Source organism: Pangasianodon hypophthalmus, chromosome 7 (genome assembly GCF_027358585.1).
Source record: "Pangasianodon hypophthalmus isolate fPanHyp1 chromosome 7, fPanHyp1.pri, whole genome shotgun sequence".
Classification (NCBI taxonomy): domain Eukaryota; kingdom Metazoa; phylum Chordata; class Actinopteri; order Siluriformes; family Pangasiidae; genus Pangasianodon; species Pangasianodon hypophthalmus.
Window position 1 is genome coordinate 17,236,807 of NC_069716.1, and position 23,385 is coordinate 17,260,191.

At 41.0% G+C, this 23,385-nt stretch overlaps 3 protein-coding genes across 3 annotated transcripts; 1 reads left to right on the forward strand and 2 right to left on the reverse strand.

Moving 5' to 3' along the window:
- Positions 1-2,040: 2,040 nt before the first annotated feature.
- Positions 2,041-8,546, forward strand: LOC113528794 (serine protease 23). Its single transcript, XM_026917510.3, has 2 exons — positions 2,041-2,678; positions 4,200-8,546. The coding sequence occupies exon 2, from the start codon at positions 4,218-4,220 to the stop codon at positions 5,376-5,378; it is 1,161 nt and encodes a 386-aa protein (XP_026773311.1). The 5' UTR covers positions 2,041-2,678; positions 4,200-4,217; the 3' UTR covers positions 5,379-8,546.
- A 3,136-nt stretch (positions 8,547-11,682) lies between these two features.
- LOC128318645 (cofilin-2-like) lies at positions 11,683-16,943 on the reverse strand. The gene is made up of 4 exons (XM_053235764.1): positions 16,819-16,943; positions 12,330-12,619; positions 12,147-12,223; positions 11,683-11,816 (listed from the first exon to the last, which is right to left on the reverse strand). The coding sequence occupies exons 1-4, from the start codon at positions 16,819-16,821 to the stop codon at positions 11,698-11,700; spliced, it is 489 nt and encodes a 162-aa protein (XP_053091739.1). The 5' UTR covers positions 16,822-16,943; the 3' UTR covers positions 11,683-11,697.
- Positions 16,944-18,015: 1,072 nt separating this feature from the next.
- LOC117597680 (cofilin-2) lies at positions 18,016-22,505 on the reverse strand. Its single transcript, XM_034305888.2, has 4 exons — positions 22,346-22,505; positions 19,294-19,583; positions 19,111-19,187; positions 18,016-18,780 (listed from the first exon to the last, which is right to left on the reverse strand). Exons 1-4 carry the CDS (start codon positions 22,346-22,348, stop codon positions 18,662-18,664), a joined length of 489 nt encoding a protein of 162 aa, XP_034161779.1. The 5' UTR covers positions 22,349-22,505; the 3' UTR covers positions 18,016-18,661.
- Between the last annotated feature and the right edge of the window lie 880 nt (positions 22,506-23,385).

Here is a 23,385-nt window from a genome sequence, read left to right on the forward strand (position 1 = left end):
TAATATATGTGTTTTTTTGGAACAACAGAATAAACTGCATGAAATCTGCCTGCTGCATAATAGACACCTTATAGTAGAAAAGCGTTGAATTCCTGAGCTAATGACATTGTGCAGAAGTTGACACAGTCAAGAGAGTATGCTCGATCCAGTAAATGAGAACACAGTTGAACCTGTTTTTAAAGACAGTGATTGATTTGCATTCCTCTGTCAAGTAGTCTGTGTGAACTTACACTATATAGGCAAAAATTTGTGGACACCTGACCATCACACCCATATGTGCGTCTTCCCAAAACTCTTGCCACAAAGTTGGAAGCACACAACTGTGTAGAATGTCTTTGTATGTTGTGGCATTACAATTCCCTTCACTGGAACTAAGGAACCCAAACCTGTTCCAGCATGACAACACCCCTGTGCACAAAATGAGGTCCATGAAGACATGGTTTGCTGAGCACCAGGCCTCCTCGCCCAACAACAATGCCTGACTTCAATAATTCTTTTGTGGCTGAATGAGCACGAATCTCCATAGCCCTGTTCCAAAATCTAGTGGAAAGCCTTCCCAGAAGATTGGAGCTTATTATAACAGCAAAAGGGGACAAAATCTGGAACGGGATGTTCAAAACCACAAATGATTGTTATGGTCAGGTGTCCACAAACTTTTGGCCATATAGTGTATGTTGGGGCAAGCAGTGTGAGAGCACAAGGTCAGAAGGTTACACTCAACTTTGACATGCGGTTCAAGAAGCAAATGCAATGATATTCCCAGTATTACATGTATTTCTGAAAATATTCCTTTCAAGGGATGCAGTTTGTGTGTAAATACATTTCCATTTATTCATTTAACAGACACAGTGAGACACAGTCCAAACACAACTATGAGCAGTTGAGGGTTAAGCATCTTCTTCTGGGGTCCACCAGTTAGGGTTGCCAGATTTAATGTTTTTAGGCCAAAAACAATTTTATAATGCATTATTCTTTAATTTTGCCACAGTGCATCCACTGGCTTAAATCCACTTCTCAGTCCAAATGTTATTGTGATAGAGCCCAATATAGGTGGGACAATACTCTGGCAGCACTGACAATAGTGGCTCTCTGACAGACCCAGGACTGAAATTTGAACTGCTGATTGTTACGTTAGGAAGTCTTTCTTTAGCAATGGAGCACATTTTCATTGCTATAATATATGGCACATTCCCGGGACTTACCAAAATTCATGGTGCCATTAATCTTTCAAACATCCTTTGGAACAATATGTCAGTGGCAAAAATCTGACTAATCTGTGTCTAATCTGACACTTGATTTGAATTTTAGCTCCAATCATGCTTGATGATGTTCAGGCACTGTATTTTGTGGGTTGCTCTCAGGAAAGGTTTCTTTCATGCATCGCCTTGAACAGCTTTTTGTTATGAAAGTGGAGTCTAATATTTTAAAACCTAGCAAATCCAATAATCAATATGTTTTCCCCTTAAGCCGGTTTTAGACTGTGAGACTTCAGTGGCCTTTTAAGGTTATTACTTGTGCCACAGTATGAGATGATTCCAATAAAAATCTTGGCTGAATTCTATAACAGACTGTGTGATAACGTGTTCTATCCTCTAGATAGACCTGCAATTAAAGAAAATTATGATGTCATGCTTAGGTCATTATGCAGCGAGATCTGGGGTTGTGCAGTAAACAGGGTCTCATAACCAGAAACATCCTCAAAGTGAGCTTGTAGCAATAAGGATATTTTGTTCTGTCCATTAGCCTGCTTTGTTTGCATTTCACTATCATATTTGTAGCTGTCCTGTGAGTTTCACATAATTTTATCGTACAACTGGTGACTTTTAGACAAGTGTTGTAACAGAGGCCACTCTGAGATTTTTTAGCAAAAATTTCTGACACTGTCAGAACTTTGTCGTCAGACAGCGCATCACACTAAGACTGTCGATCTCAGCTCATGACCAGTGGCAGATGAGTAAATGAGGGTTTTTTGTTTGTTTGTTTGATTTTTAAACATATATGCACTTCATATAAAAGAGCACATAGCCTGGACTGGGGGGGCACGGTGGCTTAGTGGTTAGCCCTGTTGCCTCACATCTTGGGAGTTTGAATCCCAACTCTGCTTCGTGTGCACAGAGTTTGCATGTTCTCCCTGTGCTTCAGGGGTTTCCTCCTCCAGTCCAAATCCATGCGCTGTAGGCTGACTGGCATTTCCAAATTGTCCGTAGTGTGTGTGTGAGAGTGTGTGCAAGTCTCCTGGGATAGGCTCCACAAACCTGTGTAGGATAAGTGGTACAGAGAATGGATGGATAGTCTGGACTAAGAGTAAGTTAGCACATGGTGTGGTAGGTCGAGCACACACAGCGGCGCTAGGACCACGAGGTTAAACTGCAGCGCCAAACTCATCTCTGCTTATTTGGCTGGAGAGACCCCAGTAGGCAACGCACACTGTCCTGCCTTTCTCCAGGAAACCGATTCATCCTACGGGACTTGAGTGCAGATGTGACAGAGGCAGCAAGTGGAGTGTGTCTGGGTGTTAGTGTGGAGGCTGTTTTTTTTTTTTTTTTTTTTTTTTTTGTGGCATTGAAGTGGAAAGGCGCATAAAGACGGAATGGAAGGAAACTCCAGAGCTCGAATAGCCGGTGCACTTGAAGACGAAGACGTGATTTGGATTTGAATAGAAACTTCTCTTTCTCAAGGTTGAGTTCTTTTAATTACGATTGTTCAAAATCATTTTATGTGTGTATGTATTCATTTTGGACCGTACAATATCCTACAAGCCTGTGCGCAAAAGCAGAATAACGGCGACCGGCGGAGCGCGCGCGTTTTAATAATAATAATAACAACAACAGTAATAATAATAATCCATAATGACTGTGATTAAGCTGAGAGTTTAAATGGCTTCACATGCATAACCTGGGAGACTGCCGAGGTAACTCTCTTCTCATTGTAACGATCTGCTTGAGCATTTGCACGTACTGCTTTATGGTTTGTACAGCCTGAATGCAAGTGAAGCTAGGTAAACATGGTGTGTTTTCCTTGAATATAACAAGACGAGTTAGGCGTGGGTAATGATGGTCGGACACCCATTCACCATGTGAAGCATAACAAAAGACGAGGTGAGTTTTGGGTGCTGGGAAACAGGTTGTTCTCTGGGATTTCCAGGGAGGTGGCACACAGGGGTCACACAGGGCCCCATGACACGTTGTGGAACAGGAGAGTGTCTAACATGTGCTCCTGAATGATGATATCCTTAAATCAATCACATAATTCTGTAGATTTAGAAAAAGTAAGCCATTTTGTATTAATACGTCACTGGAGTGTATTAAGATATATATTGAGATCTTTACTATTTGGATACAAGATTAATTATAAAGCACAATCAGGCTTATAAGTTGTTAGTTAATAGTGCCGAGTTAGAGTAAGAAGAATATCATTACTAGTTGCATTTCAGTAATTCAGGTTTGAAATTGTGGTGATCAGCTGGGAGACTGACAAAGTGACTAATCTATGATCTACATTTTTGTCAGTAGAATTTCCTGGGCAAAGAAAATATTGATTTAATTAGCCCAAAATTTACTACTCAGTTTTTTAAATGATTAAATGATAAAACGTACCTGACACAACAGGGTAAAATCTTTGGAACTCTTACTATGTGTAGTGTGTAGATGTCTGTAGTCTTGTCTGAACATGATTCACTGCATTTTCCATGTGTCTACTATAATGTGACATAAGACATGACAGGAGGCCTTCTTGTATTTCACTCAAAATATGGAGTTATGAAGGGAGTATGAAATAAATAAGAAGGTAAATGAAGTTATCTTGTGTTTCAGTATGTCATGGATGTACAATATATTGTGATTATACAGTCTGTTGATATTTGAACATTTATTCACTCTAAATCCATTTCTAGGTTTAAAAGCATACCTCAGCCATACACTAAGAAAAAAGTTCTTCAAGGGTCCTTAGGTTTGCTAATTAGAACTACTTTCTAACAGAGAAAGTCTCTGTTGTAGGGTTCTGCATAGAAAATGTAAGGATTCCTCATGAGGGACAATCAAAATACAATTAAGGCTTCTAGATCTAACCTTTTTTTTCCCTAAGAGTGTAGCTATCAAGAAAGTATTGTTGAGATTTGGCATATTGAAATGAATATTCCAAATAAAACTGATTGACTGCTGCAGTCATGTTGTAAGTTGCGTGTCTTGCTCTAATTTCAGGTTCCTCTAATCTCAGCCATGGCCCGTTACTGGAGATTGGGTTTAGCACATTTCTGTCTTGCTGGTCAGCTCTTCTTACTTCTCCTATCCAAGTCTTCTCTGTCAGTGAGAGCTCCCACCTACCTGTCGCAGAATCTCCACATCCCCTCTCTGGTGCCTCACACCCCTTTGGCCCTCTCTCGCTCCCGTTTCAGTGCAACGGCCCAGCTGGACTTCACCACCCACTGCAATGCCAGCTGCTACCACAAGGTAGAAGACATTGACAAAGAACATCTAACTGAGCAGCTGGCCTTCGAAACACTGTATGCTGATGGCTCACGTACACTAACCACTGTCAATCTGGAAGATGAAGATGCCGACAGCAACATCTCTCCTGCAGTGTCCATCAAGAGGAAGCATAAAATTCCATCTTTCCCTCACAAAAGAACAAGGAGGCAAATCTATGGCGCAGATGGACGCTTCAACATTCGTGGTGACCACTTCCTTTTGGACTACCCCTTTTCCACGGCTGTACGCATCTCGACAGGCTGCACTGGAGTTCTGGTATCCAAACTACATGTGCTGACCGCTGCCCACTGTGTACATGATGGAAAAGATTATGTCAAAGGTGCACGCAAGCTCAGAGTTGGCTTCCTCATCCCACCCTCAGCTAACAGCACCAAAGAAGACTTGAAAAAGCCCTTGGTGCGCTGGGTGAGGGTGCGGCGGACACGTGTGCCTAAAGGCTGGATACTCGGACCCCAGGATGTCAGCATGGATTATGACTATGCCCTTCTGGAGCTGCGTTGGCCACATCGCCGCCCCTTTATGCGCCTTGCCGTAGCCCCTCCTTCTAATGATTTGGCTGGAAAACGCATCCATTTCTCTGGGTTTGACAGTGATAGGCCCGGAGAGCTTGTGTATCGTTTCTGCCCTGTAGAAGATGAGAGTAATGATCTAATCTACCAGCATTGTGATGCAAGACCCGGGGCCAGTGGCTCTGGGGTGTATGGCCGTGTGTGGGACAATGTTCTGGAGCGCTGGGAGCGCAAGGTGATTGGCATCTTCTCTGGACACCAATGGTTGGAGATCAATGGCGAGAACCGTGACTACAATGTAGCCGTCCGTTTCACTCCGCTCAAATTTGCTCAGATCTGTTACTGGGTGCATGGAAACAGAGCAGACTGCAGTCTGGACTGATTTAGATAAGCATGAGAAGACAGAAGGAGAGGAAGGAAAAACTGATCAATGAACACGCGATTTTACAGTCAGTCCTTTTATAGACAAAGCAATTACTGTCAAATCAAGATATGGTCCTTGGAAAGAGGTTATCAAAGGATTCCAGATTTGATCATCAAAGTTTAAGTTAATCCAAATTGGATCAGACATCATGTTTGCATTAAATTGGACTTTTATTTAAACAAGTAAAACACTGCTGCCTCTCCATTTTAATATATTCATCTTGGATTATTTGGTTAGGACTTATGAGAAATGAGACAGAAGGGTGAGGAATTGTACACTTTCTTCAAGCTTCAAGTCAGTACCAATATAAAATAGAAATTACATTTACACTGTTGTGACTTTCTTAGATATCCATAATAACAATCAGTATACCTGGCATGTATTTGTTTTAAAACCTGTTTAACACCAGACACGGTGCACAACCCAGTGGCAACGCTTCCAGCATACTCCCATGTTAATCAATAGCTACATATACGTGCAGCCTAATATTCAGTTAATAATCCGATAGGTTTCTTAATCGGAATAAAAAAACATTCTTGTGTACACCTCAGTAGGAATAGAGTAAACCTATTGAGGCCAGTCTATATGACCTTTGGATTGTACTATTTGCAATTTGGATTGGGTAAAGTGGGTATGGCCTCGAACGTAAATTTTGAGGCAGATGCTGGACAAATTAAATTTGGCGGTTCAGCGTTATTCCCAGTCAAGAGATTGGCTGTTAATAATGGTAACATTAGAAGATGGGCACAGGCAATATATGTGCACTTCATGGCCAAAAGTTTGTGGACACCTGACCATCACAGCCATATGTGCTTTTCGACCATCCCATGCCAGATTTAGCCCCCCTTTGCTGTTAAAACAACCTCCACTCTTCTGGGAGGGTTTTCCTCTAGATATTGGTGCGTGGCTGTGGAGATATGTGCTCATTCAGCCTTAGTGAATTCAGGCCCTGACATTGTGTGAGGTGGCCTGGGGTGCAGTTGGCGTTTCAGAACATCCCAAAAGTGTTCACTAGGATTGAGGTGAGAGTGCCATTCAGGCAATTCAGGTTTTTCCACTCCAACCTTGACAAAACTATGTCTTCATGGACATCGCTTTGTGCACAGGGGCACTGTCATTCTGGAACAGGTTTGGGCCCCTTAGTTCCGGTGAAGGGAAAATGAAATGCTATAGCATACAAAGGCATCCTATACAATTGTGTGCCTCAAACGTTGTGGCAACAGTTTGAGGAAGGTCTGCATATGGGTGTGATGGTCAGGTGTCCATACACTTTTGACCATATAGTGTATCTACTTTTAACCAGTATTAAATGTGTGCGTTTCCTGTTTTAGCAACCATACTTGCACATGAATGTCAGGCAAATACCAAATGCTGATCAACTTTACTGAGGTCACAAACTCATTGTCCGTTCAGTAATGACATTTGGATGACATTTTGCTGAAACGGAAATAATTTAAAACTCGTTAAAAGATGAAAATTTGTACATGCAAACACAGCCATTCTGGATAAAAACACTACAAAATACCATTCATGCCATAGTGTGCAGCCTGGGCCCATAATATTAGTAGTAGGCCTACAGTGCCTTGTTTTAATATGTAGTACTGCAGTGAACTATCTATAAACTGCTGTAGGGTCTCTGGAATGAAAAAGACAGTCTCGATCAAATGCTTGCATTTTCTGTGTATCACAAATTGAGCTGTTCAAATTATTCAACTACTAGACGTGTTGTCAACATGGAGTCTACGTTTCACCTGAGTTTATGATCATTATAAGTCAGATCCACCGGCACACAGAACCCCTTGAGGTAACACAATAAAGACACACGCCGTGGTCTAGAGTTTGATATAAAATGGTGTATGAACTTTGATAGTATAGCTACAGCGGTGACACATGCTCACAATAATATGACGGTCAGTACATGTTGCATTTACTAACCCAGTGCAAGAAAGCACAGAACTGAATTCTCAACGCGCAGCCTGAGAAAAGAGCTTCTGGTGTATAATCAGGTTTAGACTGTGATGCTTACAGTTATAACATTGTGTAGTCTGTCAGATATATTAACCTGTTCCTAATGCTGAGGTAACTGGGGCACTTTAATACTGCTTATCATGATGATAGAGTAAACTGATGATATGAGTGAGCTAAATTTGTGCTATAGGCTAATATAGAGGCTAATTTAATTTCTTGGTGTAGAACCAGCTGATGAATGTTATATGGAACATCTAAGCATAAGCTCCTCTGTGATTTTCCTGAGTAAATATCATAGGATACAGACTTCAACTGCTTTAGCAAGAAGATATATGCAACCCAATATGCTAGATTGGATAGCAGGTACAATAGATGTGGATACATTGATGAATATATTTTTTTCTATTTTCTATTTTCTATCAAAATCCTTCTATTTTAATAAACAAAAAGATGTCTATCATAATTGTTTCTCTCTATTTTGCCATTCCATACTATGCAAAGCTTTGCAGTGGCGTACACAGAAGTCTGGCTCTCCCTTGTGGTCAAGAGGATCAACATTCTTAAGAATCCTTGGTCAAGTTGCTGTAGGCTTCTCTGCAAAACCAAATGAAGAAAAAAAAAATTGGTTTCTAATGCAAGTATCAAATGCATGCATCATTAGTGTATAACATGGTAAGATTTTTCAAGTAATAGAAGTGTATTATGTCATTATGGAATCTACACTTCTCCAGAGTGTATGGTCATTATGCTGTATATCAGATATACCAGCAGAATGAAGCTTCTAGAGCAGGGATATGTAACATAACATTTATAATCCATCCCACTAAATGAATTTAGAAGGTCTGTTCAAAATTAAAATAATCTTGTGGACTATAAATTAATTGACGAAAAGAAAAGAGTTAGTCTGCGTTATTCCACTAAAAGGCAAAACAGAGCAATAAACTTCATTTCATTAGCAAGCTAAAAATTTGATGCTGTAACAATTCTTTCCAAAAGAACTCATTTAGGGGTTTCACAATAATGGCGGAGAATACTTTTAAACACAACTTATATGTTTTGTTTGTAAATCACTTTGCAAACTCTACTGATCCCCTTACATTTTAAAATTATGGGCTACTTTTGTGTAGATTCATGACATATAATCCCAATTCAAGGGGGTCAATATTTATGCAAGCCACTATAAATTGCAGTGTGTTCATGTGTATGTGTTTTTTTAAGGTGATATATATTTAATCTGATTTGCACAATCAGAATGTACTCTTTAGACAAATGAAAAGGAGCTCTTGATGTGTTATTGGTCACTAAACTAATTTTATTATTATTATTTTTGGTCCGGGCCACTTCATAGTGGATTAAGTGTAATGTGGCCCGTTACTTAAATGAGTTTGATACTCCTGCCTCCTGCAGATCAGCACAAGAATGTGCAAACATTCAAGTGTATATAGACATATAGAACTACAAAAGTGCAAACCTTGAATACAATACTCCATAAATACAATACAAATACAAAGTCCACATTCAACACTGTGCTAAAGGGAAAGGTCAGTTCTGCTCGTTTGTTATAGATTTAGATGGCTTCTTGAGAATAGTGACCGCTAGTGTTGGCTCTGATGGTACTGTACTGTTTACTTGGAGAGTTTCTGGGGTCCATGGTGATTTTTTTTCCAGCTCACTTCTTGGCCCTGATGTAATGCAGCTCTTGACCAGTCAGCCTTTCTGAGGTGCACACAGTTCGCTTTTAAGCAGGAGGAGGCTGAGCTGAACCACAGAGTTATTGATGAAGTTAAGATGCCCTCAATAGTAGATCTGTTAAACTGAAACAAAACTGGTTGGTGAGTTTCTTCAGAAATACTCAGTGAGATGCTGAGTTTCTTCAGAAAAACTTTTGCTGATGAGATTTTTTAATTGTTTGTTGTGTTTATTTGCTATTTGAAATCTTTGAGAGCTGAACTACCCTGGCAGTGCCAAACAGTCCAATCTATAACCTAGTGCACACAATGTACAATCGACTGTACAAAAATGCAGATTTTTGGTAATATTTTGGGATTTTCCACAAGCAAACACCACATATCATAGTAAAATTCATACAAGAGCAGAAATAACCAGTGTCCAGGACTATCCAGGGTCTAAGAGGGTATGAGAGCAACTGCTGTTCCATTTACCTGTAAATTACTTTGGGTATATGTATATGCACATAGTGTGATAGTAACACCATGAAACAGAAAGGATTTATTTAAAATGCTCATTCAGTTTCAAAATCATTAAACTGAACAGTAAGTACTTAGGGAATGCTCTCTAAGTATGTTTTTTGGTTTAAAGAAGCTTTAGCTTTGATAAAAAGTTAAACCCCTTGGACCTATATGGCTCCGCATGGAACATAAATCATAATGCATACTTATCTTTATAGGCCATCATGCTGCCTGTTAATGAGATCTCAAACTCCTTGAATATTAAACAGTGGAATCAGTTGTTGCTTACACCATAACCACAGCAAGCATCCAGATGTGTGGTCACTGGTAACTTGCTGACCACACAGTAAACTGGTCAAGTCATGTGAATGACTGAAACAAAGCCTTTGTGCTTCAGGACACTGCTGGAGGCAGTCGTGGCCTAATGGATAGAGAGTCGGACTTGCAACCCGAAGGTGAACCTGAAGGTCGTAAGTTCGAGTCCAGCAGGGATTGTAGGTGGGGGGAGTGAATGACCAGCGCTCTCTCCCACCCTCAATACCACGACTGAGGTGAGACCCTTGAGCAAGGCACCAAACCCCCAACTGCTCCCCGGGCGCCGCAGCAAAAAAAGGCTGCCCACTGCTCCGGGTGTGTGTTCACGGTGTGTGTGTGTTCACTACTGTGTGTGTGCACTTGGATGGGTTAAATGCAGAGCACAAATTCTGAGTATGGGTCACCCTACTTGGCCACAAGTCACTTCACTTCACTGAAGAGAGAAAAGCTTTTACAATAGCATTACTCAACCAGATCTGGTCACAGGCATCAGAATGAGCTCCTTGGGGTCTTGTAATAATTCTACTAAACTCCAAAAGGGCATAATGATTATACCTTGGCATGCACTACCATACAATCTCCAAACCGTTGAAAGAGGAAGGTTGCTTCTACAGTCTTCTGTGAAGTGGATGACTGCCCTCTAGTGGCCCACCCAGTTAATAATTGCTCAGAAATGCCACAACATGGTGACTGCTAGATATGCTTATGCAATCACAAATGATGCGTTTACTTTTCACCCTTGCTGGAGTACTTCACGTTTCTAGGGTTCAATAAAATCAATTACAAGTGAACTGGATTCAGACACAAATAGATTTGTATGAAGAATTACATAATTATGTCATTAAACCACACTAGCTGGAATTTCTGTATACAAAAGCAGTTACAGTATGGGTATTACTAAAGGCTCTAGTCTGAAAGGATTCTTTAGACCCTTCTTTAGAAAGAGTTTTGTAGTTTGTACCTCTGTGGGAACCTTGAAATGTTCCATGTATAACCTTTTGCCTTTCAGAAAAGGTTCCAGATAGAACCCCCATAGAACCCTTAATCAGCGAATCCTTGAAAAACATCTAGGCGTGTAGAGCCCTATCCACTAAAACAAAGTGACTGAACATGAACACATTGAATATTACCACAAATCACAACAAAGGGGGTCATTTAGTGCTTTTTTTTATTAGAGATAAGGAGATGATACAAAACATCCACTATGCAATATCTTTCAAGCTCTGTACACAGGTTGTCCTAATGCATCGCTCCTCACCTTTCCTTCTACTCAATCCTCCCGTCAGATCCAGAATGTTTGCATTTAAGGAATGTGAACAATATTCTGACACCAGTGCCATAGTTTAGAATCAGATTTCAAAATGTTTTCAAATAAGAGCTGGAATCATTAAAACATTTGGAATTGTAAAACAAGAAAGGAAGTGGGAATGAGAAAGGAGAACATACATGTTCCCAAAATGGTCTTTTTGATACATCTTGTGCAATCACTTATGGAGTAAGTTGTTTTGTACTACACCTAATCTCAACTACACACACATACTTAGAAAAATTAACTATAAGTTTGGCAAAGTGTCTGCACACATGTTACAGTTATTATAATAACCTTCAATATGATTTTTATTTTGTTCTTGGTATGTGTGAAATGGAATGACAGCCAAATTTTTTTTTGTGGAGTTTGGAAACTGTCACTTTCATCCAACCCACCCCACCCACTAGAGCCCACCCACCAGCATCACTGCCATGTGCCCTTGCCCTACCCATGTTGAAATGCACAGCTATACAGCTCTATCCCACCAGTATTGGCCTCAATCAATCAGAGGCTTCCCTTCAAGGCTGATCACTGAAGAACCCCCAAGCTTCTCAGCAAGAGTCTTTCGGTCCTTGATGTCTTCCAGTCCGTTCACTTGCCACTCGTGCTTGATACCTGTGCAACACAAGCAGTTCAAACTAAAAAAGCTCAACCAAGAGTCACACTTTTTAAAAATCTAATTTTCACAGTAATGTTCCATCCACTACTATTACCTTCAGCTCTTTGTTTTAAAGTAATATAATTCTAACCGTTATCTATGCATGCATCATCTCCATGATATAATAGACTACCAACCAATTCATATTCATTAGAGATGCAGAGCCATGCACCAAGTTTGATGCTGAATATATCATTAGTATAGTACCACATATACTAATAAAAAATTGACTCTAATTGACCATTAGTAAACAAAATAAACAACTGATTGTAATTCAGGATTGTCACCTGTGAACTTCTTCTTGATTGCATCCTTGGAGCTGGCATAGATCATCTTGCTCTTGAGTGGAGCACTCTCTGGGGCCCTGGAAGTAAAAACACTACAGTTTAGCTGCTGCATCACCCAGTTTAAATTAACCTAAAACTAATTGTTTTCTACTAGCACCAGGTGTTTCCCCAAGCTTTCCTTACCAAAAGATGAATACCAGGTCCTCCTTCTTGGTCTCCTTGGTCTCGTATGTGGCGTCATACAGAGCATAGCGGCAGTCATTAGGGGGCAGCATCTTGACAAACTTCAGGTAGGGATCTCCCTCTTCTCCCTGCAGGATCTCACTGCCCTCTTCCATGATGATTTGCTTTTTGTCCTCACTCAGGCAGAACAACACAGCCTTCTTCCTCTTCTCGTCACTGGCCCCTGCCTTGCGCACTTTCATGTCGTTGAAGATGGTCAGTACATGGTCTTGGACTGTAACTCCGGAGGCCTATGTACAAACACAAAGATGCTAAATTGTATCACCATTGGAACCCGAAGGTTTCCTGAATGTAGAGACAAGGACAGGTACGAACGTGAATATGCATACTTCAGTGAGACTATGATTAAGTGAACATGACATGGCAACCAGCAGGGTGGACTCAAACTAAATCAACTGCAACTACCTGCCTGAGTCACTCTGCAACATCCAGATGTGGAAATACCTGACACAGGAGAAACACAAGGAGGCCCCACTGAGGCCAGGAAGTTATAACAGGAATGCATGTCAAGAACAGACACTCTAAAGATCAGGTGTGGTGTGACTCGTTTTTAAAAGAAAAGATAAATGCAGGGTGTGGGGCTTGCTTAAGTAACACAGGAATTAAAAGATACGACAATACGGATTGACTACTTTGTGCCTCTATAGCACGAGCCATAAATAATTATATGACTGATTAAATTACATTAACTGTTGTTTGAAAAAAAAAAAAATCACCTCACAAAACGTGTCATATAGCTGCCATGCAGTAGGAGGAAAAAGGACGAGAAAGCTACACAAGTGCACAGGCGATCCAAACAATGGCACTACTGTGAAAAATCAAGAACAGCCTGAGTCACAGCATATAAATCTATTCAGGTCTTCTGATTTCCATTACAACATACGGCAAGTACAGACAAGCTGCAGCACAGAGATTTCATGAAGTGGAATTCCAGTCCATTCTGCTTCTGTACTGTAATCCCCAAGACTTTAACTCTAATGGGGCGAACCTCTGAGACAACCAAATACTAATCCAATGCCACAAACTGATGCTTGATCAGCCGCTCAATAACCAGTGGATTATATTATAGCTCGGTGCGGAAAAGAGAAGCATTTGCAGATATAATCTATAAATCTTGGCTACTGAATGACTGTGCTGTATTAGTGAGCCACCACACGGAAGTGTGTATAAAAGGGTGTGGATGGCTTTGCCATGAGGAACACAGACTTTACTTTGCAACAACCACAGCCTGTAGACTATAATTATATAATAATAATAATAATAATAATAATAATAATAATAATAATTATTATTATTATTATTATTATTATTATTATTATTATTATTTTAAATGTAGCAGCTCTGGAGTATGTACAAAAGCTGATATGCGATTATTACAACCCCTGGCAAAAATTATGGAATCACCACACTTACTTTTTTACTTTATAGCAAACAAACAAATCACAGATAGGACACAAAAAAGGTTTTGTTCAATAGCTTAACATTCTGGCTTTGTGGAACATACATAAAAAAAAAAATTACTGACATTTTTTTTATTAATGGCATGTCTTTTTCCAAATCAAGTAGAGGAAAAAATTATGGAATCACTCAATATTGAGGAAAAAATTATGGAATCATCAACAAAAAAAACAATTACTACTTTGTTGCTCCTCCTCTGGCTTTTATTCTTTGAGGCATAGACCTCACTAATGAAAAACAATATTCCCCATCAATCTGGTTCCAATTTTCTCAAATAGCAGTTGACAGATCAGCTTTGCAGGGTGGAGCCTTAACATGGACCAGTTTTTTTACTTTCCACCATAAATTTTCAATTGGATTGAGATCTGGACTGTTTGCTGGCCATGTCACTGAGTTGATATGCCTTTCCTGAAAAAAAGCTTTAAAACTGTTTGCTCTGTGGCAAGATGCATTGTCATCCTGAAAAATTATTTCATCATCACCAAACCTATTTTCTATGGATGGAATGAGAAAATGTCCAAAATTTCACTGTACAACTGTGCATTGACTGCTGAGGTAATGACTGCCATCTCCCCTGGTCCTTTACCTGACATGCAACCCAATATCATAAATGAGTTGGGAAATTTGATTGGTTCAGGCAGTCATCTTTATATGTTTTGTTAGAACGGCACCAGACAAAAGTTCCAGCATCATCTCCTTGGCCAATGCAGATTCATGATTCATCACTGAAATTCACTTTCATCCAATCATCCACACTCCATGATTGCTTCTCCTTAGCCCACTGTAACCTTGTTTTCTTCTGTTTTGGTGTTAGTGCTGGTTTTCTTTTGGCTTTTCTATATATAAATCTCATTTCATTCAGTTTCTTACAGTTCTGTCACAAACATTGACTCCTGTTTCTGCCCATTTGTTTTTCATTTGTTTTGTTGTGCATTTTCTATTTTCAGGGCATAGTGCTTTGAGTTTTCTATCCTGATGCTTTGACATCTTCCTTAGTCTGCCTGTATATCTACCTTTCATAACCTTCCCATTAAGTTTATACTTGCAACAAATTTTAGACACAGCTGACTGGGAGCAACCAACTTCTTTGGCCACACTCCATGTTGAAATTCCTTGTTGAAGGAGTTTTATAATCCTTTCCATTGTTTCAACTGACAACTCTCTCACTGGAGCCATGTTTCCTTTCAATTAGCCAAGTCCAACAGCCCATTAAAGTGTGTAAGCTCTCCCTTTTAACTGCTGACTTATTAGCATTTTTAGACTTGTCCCAGTATTTGTTTTAGAAATGGAAATTAAAAATTGATTCCATAATTTTTTCCTCAACATTGAATGATTCCATAATTTTTTCCTCTACTTGGAAAAAGACATGCCATTAATAAAAAAAAATGTCAGTGAATTTTTTTTATGTATATTTCACAAAGCCAGAATGTTAAGCTATTGAACAAAACCTTTTTTGTGTCATATCTGTGATTTGTTTGTTTGCTATAAAGTAAAAAAGCTGGGTGAACATCCTCTAAGTGTGGTGATTCCATAATTTTTGCCAGGGGTTGTATTATTTCTTCCACATCTTCCTGTTATACAATACCAAAGGACGTTATTTGAAGACCAAAGTTCACACATCAGTGTACTGTACACACCCCAGAAAGTACTGAGATTACAGCAAACCTGATGGACGCCTAAAAGCATGTAATCAAAATTTGTGCAACTCCATTAAGGCAACTGCACCACTCTCTCTCTCCATCTCCCGCCCCCCGGGATTTCCTTCACATGTGACAACACTCCTCTGCAGAAGAACGAGAGGAAAATACACCACCACTGAACACACCAAACACCAGCACTGAACACACCAAACACCAGCACTGAACACACCAAACACCAGCACTGATCAGAGATCTGGAGAAATGGCGGATGAATATTCGCGGCTACAACCAGGAAGAAACATCGTTTCCTTCTTCGTGTCAAAAAGGCAATGTCTTACTAAAAAGAAAAGCATTACTCGCTTTCGTGTTTTTTTTATTTATTTATTTTTTTAAATAAACTTCGACGTATGACGGTCATTACAGCCAGCCAATCTGCGATCGTTTCCACTTGCTCTTCAGCGCGGAGGAATAAAAGGCCAGTTTGCGCGTGCATCAGTAATCAGGGTGGGGCCACAGAGAATGCGGGTCGAGGCATGTGCTGGTCATCTAAACGCACAAAAAACGCCGGGGGAAAACCATAATAACGCCTTGAATTAAATCAAACCCGTCTCCTGATTATTCACACAAACGGACCTATATGCGCAACCAGGTTTTATTTCCCGTTTTTTTTTTTGACTGCGCCGGATGCTCGCGTTCAGACAAAGGACCGGTGGTGTTAGCAGGTTAGCATTAGCACATGCAGTGACGGCCTTCTCCGCCTGGCTCTCAGTGAGACGCGGTGCCCGCGGCGGCGCTTCCACAGACCTGCTGCTTCCTGCAGTGTGATAGAGAAGGCCTGAAAAGAGCCCGAATAAACCCGTGAAAACCTCGCGACAGGCCTTAGCTAGGGCCTAAATTAACGGAAATAAAAGAATGGCTGAGGAAATGGCGCCATTTGTTTTTGGGTCGGGTTTTTTTTTGTTGTTTGTTTATTTATTGTTTGTTTGTTGGTTGGTTGTCATTTTCATTGTAAACATTTGACAGCCGGGGCTGATAAGTTTTCCATTTTAAGTGCCACACTAAAAATGCTTTTTTTTTTTTGCACCGGATGGCGTCCTTAATTCCCACGTTTTAAGATTCCCGCAAGTCAGGTTGGGTGATGAAGCTAACAAGCTAGCAGCGCTACCGGACATGGCCAAGAATGGCGTCAACCCAGACTGATGAGAAAATCTTCCAGAAAACGTGCCGTGTTCAGATTAAAAAGCAAAAAAAGCATTCAACTCTTATCACTGAAACGTTCACAATAAGTTGGTATCATCCAAAAAGGTAAATTTGGACAAATGTAGACATACCATCGCGACGTCTCTGTTAGTCGGCGTTTAAAGGAGGAATTGAATCGCTCTCGCACACCTGAGTGACACGGACCAGCCCTTCAGCTCGCGCACCTGCCACTTAGGATGGCTCCGCATGGAACATAAATCATAATGCATACTTATCTTTATAGGCCATCATGCTGCCTGTTAATGAGATCTCAAACTCCTTGAATATTAAACAGTGGAATCAGTTGTTGCTTACACCATAACCACAGCAAGCATCCAGATGTGTGGTCACTGGTAACTTGCTGACCACACAGTAAACTGGTCAAGTCATGTGAATGACTGAAACAAAGCCTTTGTGCTTCAGGACACTGCTGAAGAGAGAAAAGCTTTTACAATAGCATTACTCAACCAGATCTGGTCACAGGCATCAGAATGAGCTCCTTGGGGTCTTGTAATAATTCTACTAAACTCCAAAAGGGCATAATGATTATACCTTGGCATGCACTACCATACAATCTCCAAACCGTTGAAAGAGGAAGGTTGCTTCTACAGTCTTCTGTGAAGTGGATGACTGCCCTCTAGTGGCCCACCCAGTTAATAATTGCTCAGAAATGCCACAACATGGTGACTGCTAGATATGCTTTTGCAATCACAAATGATGCGTTTACTTTTCACCCTTGCTGGAGTACTTCACGTTTCTAGGGTTCAGTAAAATCAATTACAAGTGAACTGGATTCAGACACAAATAGATTTGTATGAAGAATTACATAATTATGTCATTAAACCACACTAGCTGGAATTTCTGTATACAAAAGCAGTTACAGTATGGGTATTACTAAAGGCTCTAGTCTGAAAGGATTCTTTAGACCCTTCTTTAGAAAGAGTTTTGTAGTTTGTACCTCTGTGGGAACCTTGAAATGTTCCATGTACAACCTTTTGCCTTTCAGAAAAGGTTCCAGATAGAACCCCCATAGGAGGCTAGAACCCTTAATCAGCGAATCCTTGAAAAACATCTAGGCGTGTAGAGCCCTATCCACTGAAACAAAGTGACTGAACATGAACACATTGAATATTACCACAAATCACAACAAAGGGGGTCATTTAGTGCTTTTTTTTTTATTAGAGATAAGGAGACGATACAAAACATCCACTATGCAATATCTTTCAAGCTCTGTACACAGGTTGTCCTAATGCATCGCTCCTCACCTTTCCTTCTACTCAATCCTCCCGTTAGATCCAGAATGTTTGCATTTAAGGAATGTGAACAATATCCTGACACCAGTGCCATAGTTTAGAATCAGATTTCAAAATGTTTTCAAATAAGAGCTGGAATCATTAAAACATTTGGAATTGTAAAACAAGAAAGGAAGTGGGAATGAGAAAGGAGAACATACATGTTCCCAAAATGGTCTTTTTGATGCATCTTGTGCAATCACTTATGGAGTAAGTTGTTTTGTACTACACCTAATCTCAACTACACACACATACTTAGAAAAATTAACTATAAGTTTGGCAAAAAAAAAAAAAAATCCATTGTGTAAATGTGAACAGTATTCTGCAGATTCAATAGTTTAACTGTAATGGCTGCTGTTCTGCCTCATCTTCCTTAAACAATCTAAAGGAACCAGAAAAGAACAAAACCTGCCTGCACACATGTACAGTTATTATAATAACCTTCAATATGATTTTTATTTTGTTCTTGGTATGTGTGAAATGGAATGACAGCCAAATTTTTTTTTGTGGAGTTTGGAAACTGTCACTTTCATCCAACCCACCCCACCCACTAGAGCCCACCCACCAGCATCACTGCCATGTGCCCTTGCCCTACCCATGTTGAAATGCACAGCTATACAGCTCTATCCCACCAGTATTGGCCTCAATCAATCAGAGGCTTCCCTTCAAGGCTGATCACTGAAGAACCCCCAAGCTTCTCAGCAAGAGTCTTTCGGTCCTTGATGTCTTCCAGTCCGTTCACTTGCCACTCGTGCTTGATACCTGTGCAACACAAGCAGTTCAAACTAAAAAAGCTCAACCAAGAGTCACACTTTTTAAAAATCTAATTTTCACAGTAATGTTCTATCCACTACTATTACCTTCAGCTCTTTGTTTTAAAGTAATATAATTCTAGCCGTTATCTATGCATGCATCATCTCCATGATATAATAGACTACCAACCAATTCATATTCATTAGAGATGCAGAGCCATGCACCAAGTTTGTTGCTGAATATATCATTAGTATAGTACCACATATACTAATAAAAAATTGACTCTAATTGACCATTAGTAAACAAAATAAACAACTGATTGTAATTCAGGATTGTCACCTGTGAACTTCTTCTTGATTGCATCCTTGGAGCTGGCATAGATCATCTTGCTCTTGAGTGGAGCACTCTCTGGGGCCCTGGAAGTAAAAACACTACAGTTTAGCTGCTGCATCACCCAGTTTAAATTAACCTAAAACTAATTGTTTTGTACTAGCACCAGGTGTTTCCCCAAGCTTTCCTTACCAAAAGATGAATACCAGGTCCTCCTTCTTGGTCTCCTTGGTCTCGTATGTGGCGTCATACAGAGCATAGCGGCAGTCATTAGGGGGCAGCATCTTGACAAACTTCAGGTAGGGATCTCCCTCTTCTCCCTGCAGGATCTCACTGCCCTCTTCCATGATGATTTGCTTTTTGTCCTCACTCAGGCAGAACAACACAGCCTTCTTCCTCTTCTCGTCACTGGCCCCTGCCTTGCGCACTTTCATGTCGTTGAAGATGGTCAGTACATGGTCTTGGACTGTAACTCCGGAGGCCTATGTACAAACACAAAGATGCTAAATTGTATCACCATTGGAACCCGAAGGTTTCCTGAATGTAGAGACAAGGACAGGTACGAACGTGAATATGCATACTTCAGTGAGACTATGATTAAGTGAACATGACATGGCAACCAGCAGGGTGGACTCAAACTAAATCAACTGCAACTACCTGCCTGAGTCACTCTGCAACATCCAGATGTGGAAATACCTGACACAGGAGAAACACAAGGAGGCCCCACTGAGGCCAGGAAGTTGTAACAGGAATGCATGTCAAGAACAGACACTCTAAAGATCAGGTGTGGTGTGACTCGTTTTTAAAAGAAAAGATAAATGCAGGGTGTGGGGCTTGCTTAAGTAACACAGGAATTAAAAGATACGACAATACGGATGGACTACTTTGTGCCTCTATAGCACGAGCCATAAATAATTATATGACTGATTAAATTACATTAACTGTTGTTTGAAAAAAAAAAATAATCACCTCACAAAACGGGTCATATAGCTGCCATGCAGTAGGAGGAAAAAGGACGAGAAAGCTACACAAGTGCACAGGCGATCCAAACAATGGCACTACTGTGAAAAATCAAGAACAGCCTGAGTCACAGCATATAAATCTATTCAGGTCTTCTGATTTCCATTACAACATACGGCAAGTACAGACAAGCTGCAGCACAGAGATTTCATGAAGTGGAATTCCAGTCCATTCTGCTTCTGTACTGTAATCCCCAAGACTTTAACTCTAATGGGGCGAACCTCTGAGACAACCAAATACTAATCCAATGCCACAAACTGATGCTTGATCAGCCGCTCAATAACCAGTGGATTATATTATAGCTCGGTGCGGAAAAGAGAAGCATTTGCAGATATAATCTATAAATCTTGGCTACTGAATGACTGTGCTGTATTAGTGAGCCACCACACGGAAGTGTGTATAAAAGGGTGTGGATGGCTTTGCCATGAGGAACACAGACTTTACTTTGCAACAACCACAGCCTGTAGACTATAATTATATAATAATAATAATTATTATTATTTTAAATGTTGCAGCTCTGGAGTATGTACAAAAGCTGATATGCGATTATTATTATTTCTTCCACATCTTCCTGTTATACAATACCAAAGGACGTTATTTGAAGACCAAAGTTCACACATCAGTGTACTGTACACACCCCAGAAAGTACTGAGATTACAGCAAACCTGATGGACGCCTAAAAGCATGTAATCAAAATTTGTGCAACTCCATTAAGGCAACTGCACCACTCTCTCCCCCCCCCCCCCCCCCCCCCCCCCACACACACACACACACACACACACACACACACGCGCGCATGAAATGGCAGATAACTGCGTGGGCTCAAACCGGAACCGGGATTTCCTTCACATGTGACAACACTCCTCTGCAGAAGAACGAGAGGAAAATAACGACCCTCGCTAAAACCATCGCTTTGCTCTCAGACCTCAGCTGGCGGGGTTTATTTATCTCAGTGTTTATTTTTTATTATTTCTATGGCGACGCGTACTTCTTGTGCGCATTCGCAAACTGGTGAGGAAGTTCCGGCCTTCTCCGTCTGCAATGAGAGAGAGACTCACACTGCTGCTGAACAAGGCCCAGCCGCAGTGTTCACCACTGAACACACCAAACACCAGCACTGAACACACCAAACACCAGCACTGAACACACCAAACACCAGCACTGATCAGAGATCTGGAGAAATGGCGGATGAATATTCGCGGCTACAACCAGGAAGAAACATCGTTTCCTTCTTCGTGTCAAAAAGGCAATGTCTTACTAAAAAGAAAAGCATTACTCGCTTTCGTGTTTTATTTATTTATTTATTTTTTTTAAATAAACTTCGACGTATGACGGTCATTACAGCCAGCCAATCTGTGATCGTTTCCACTTGCTCTTCAGCGCGGAGGAATAAAAGGCCAGTTTGCGCGTGCATCAGTAATCAGGGTGGGGCCACAGAGAATGCGGGTCGAGGCATGTGCTGGTCATCTAAACGCACAAAAAACGCCGGGGGAAAACCATAATAACGCCTTGAATTAAATCAAACCCGTCTCCTGATTATTCACACAAACGGACCTATATGCGCAACCAGGTTTTATTTCCCGTTTTTTTTTTTGACTGCGCCGGATGCTCGCGTTCAGACAAAGGACCGGTGGTGTTAGCAGGTTAGCATTAGCACATGCAGTGACGGCCTTCTCCGCCTGGCTCTCAGTGAGACGCGGTGCCCGCGGCGGCGCTTCCACAGACCTGCTGCTTCCTGCAGTGTGATAGAGAAGGCCTGAAAAGAGCCCGAATAAACCCGTGAAAACCTCGCGACAGGCCTTAGCTAGGGCCTAAATTAACGGAAATAAAAGGATGGCTGAGGAAATGGCGCCATTTGTTTTTGGGTCGGGTTTTTTTTTGTTTTTTGGTCATTTTCATTGTAAACATTTGACAGCCGGGGCTGATAAATTTTCCATTTTAAGTGCCACACTAAAAATGGAATTACTTTTTTTGCACCGGATGGCGTCCTTAATTCCCACGTTTTAAGATTCCCGCAAGTCAGGTTGGGTGATGAAGCTAACAAGCTAGCAGCGCTACCGGACATGGCCAAGAATGGCGTCAACCCAGACTGATGAGAAAATCTTCCAGAAAACGTGCCGTGTTCAGATTAAAAAGCAAAAAAAGCATTCAACTCTTATCACTGAAACGTTCACAATAAGTTGGTATCAACCAAAAGGGTAAATATGGACAAATGCAGACATACCATCGCGACGTCTCTGTGTTAGTCGGCGTGTAAAGGAGGAATTGAATGAGCGGTGGATGATGCGGTCTCTCGCTCTCGCACACTTGACTCACACGGACGCGCCCTTCAGCGCGCGCACCCGCCACTTAGATGGGGGCGAGCGTGTCGTGAACAGTCACGTGACTCGTGGCTGAACGACGGGATGTGGAGTTCTGTATCCTGCAACAGCGCCACGGTCGCGTGTAGGGCGATATCTTAGCCTGTTTTCTGTAGAAACCACGCCGATGCGTTAATCGTTAGAATGATTAGATTTGTTGATTAGATGCGTTTAACCAATCAAGTCATTAAACGCAGGGATACACCTGCAACTTGTCCTGGAATAAACGTGCATGCTGGGGTACAGCTATCTCCTGTAACTGAGCGACGGACTATGAAATACAGGTTATTACGTGTAATAAAATTGATCACCTAAAATGTCACTCCTTCCAACCCTACTTAATATGCTGCAAACTTGTACTTGCATGGTACCGTCATTTGTTTTATTATTGCTTATTTTTTGCGACAAAGGACGCATTTTGCCGATCCACTGAAAAGAGCGAATTGTAATAATGTGGAATTTCACCAGTCAGTGTGTCCGCGGGCGGCTGTGTTTAGCCCCTCTGTGTGTCTCTGCCCCTTTTAAGGTTCGCTTAACTCGCTTCCAAATAAGGAAGCAAACGGCGGCGGTCGTGCACGCGCATCGAGCGGCTCGCGACTCCTATCGCCATATAAGGAAAAAGGCCATTTCTGCTGTGTGTGCGTAGCATCAGTTCTCCCATTGGCCGCTAGAGGGAGCGCTATACAGCGGCGGAGAGCACACACACACACACACACACACACACACAAATGATAGACAAAAACAGGGAAATGTCTCGTTCTTTTTCTTAAATATTATTTGAAAGAATTGAATAATTAAGCAATCACATGCATAAAGCCGAATATCAGAGTAAAACTATGAAGTTAGTGCATTTTTACGACGCTTGAACTCTGTGGTGACGTCGGCGTTCATCTCTACAGCAGTG

What these genes read in the sequence shown, in the direction of transcription:
- LOC113528794 (XM_026917510.3), top strand. Translation starts at nt 4,218, where the DNA reads ATGGCCCGTTACTGGAGATTGGGTTTAGCACATTTCTGTCTTGCTGGT.
- LOC128318645 (XM_053235764.1), bottom strand. An exon ending in GACCTGGTATTCATCTTTTG is followed by an intron (nt 12,224 to 12,329) that starts GTAAGGAAAGCT and finishes TTTTACTTCCAG; the next exon opens with GGCCCCAGAGAGTGCTCCAC. An exon ending in AATCAAGAAGAAGTTCACAG is followed by an intron (nt 11,817 to 12,146) that starts GTGACAATCCTG and finishes TGTGTTGCACAG; the next exon opens with GTATCAAGCACGAGTGGCAA.
- LOC117597680 (XM_034305888.2), bottom strand. An exon ending in GACCTGGTATTCATCTTTTG is followed by an intron (nt 19,188 to 19,293) that starts GTAAGGAAAGCT and finishes TTTTACTTCCAG; the next exon opens with GGCCCCAGAGAGTGCTCCAC. An exon ending in AATCAAGAAGAAGTTCACAG is followed by an intron (nt 18,781 to 19,110) that starts GTGACAATCCTG and finishes TGTGTTGCACAG; the next exon opens with GTATCAAGCACGAGTGGCAA.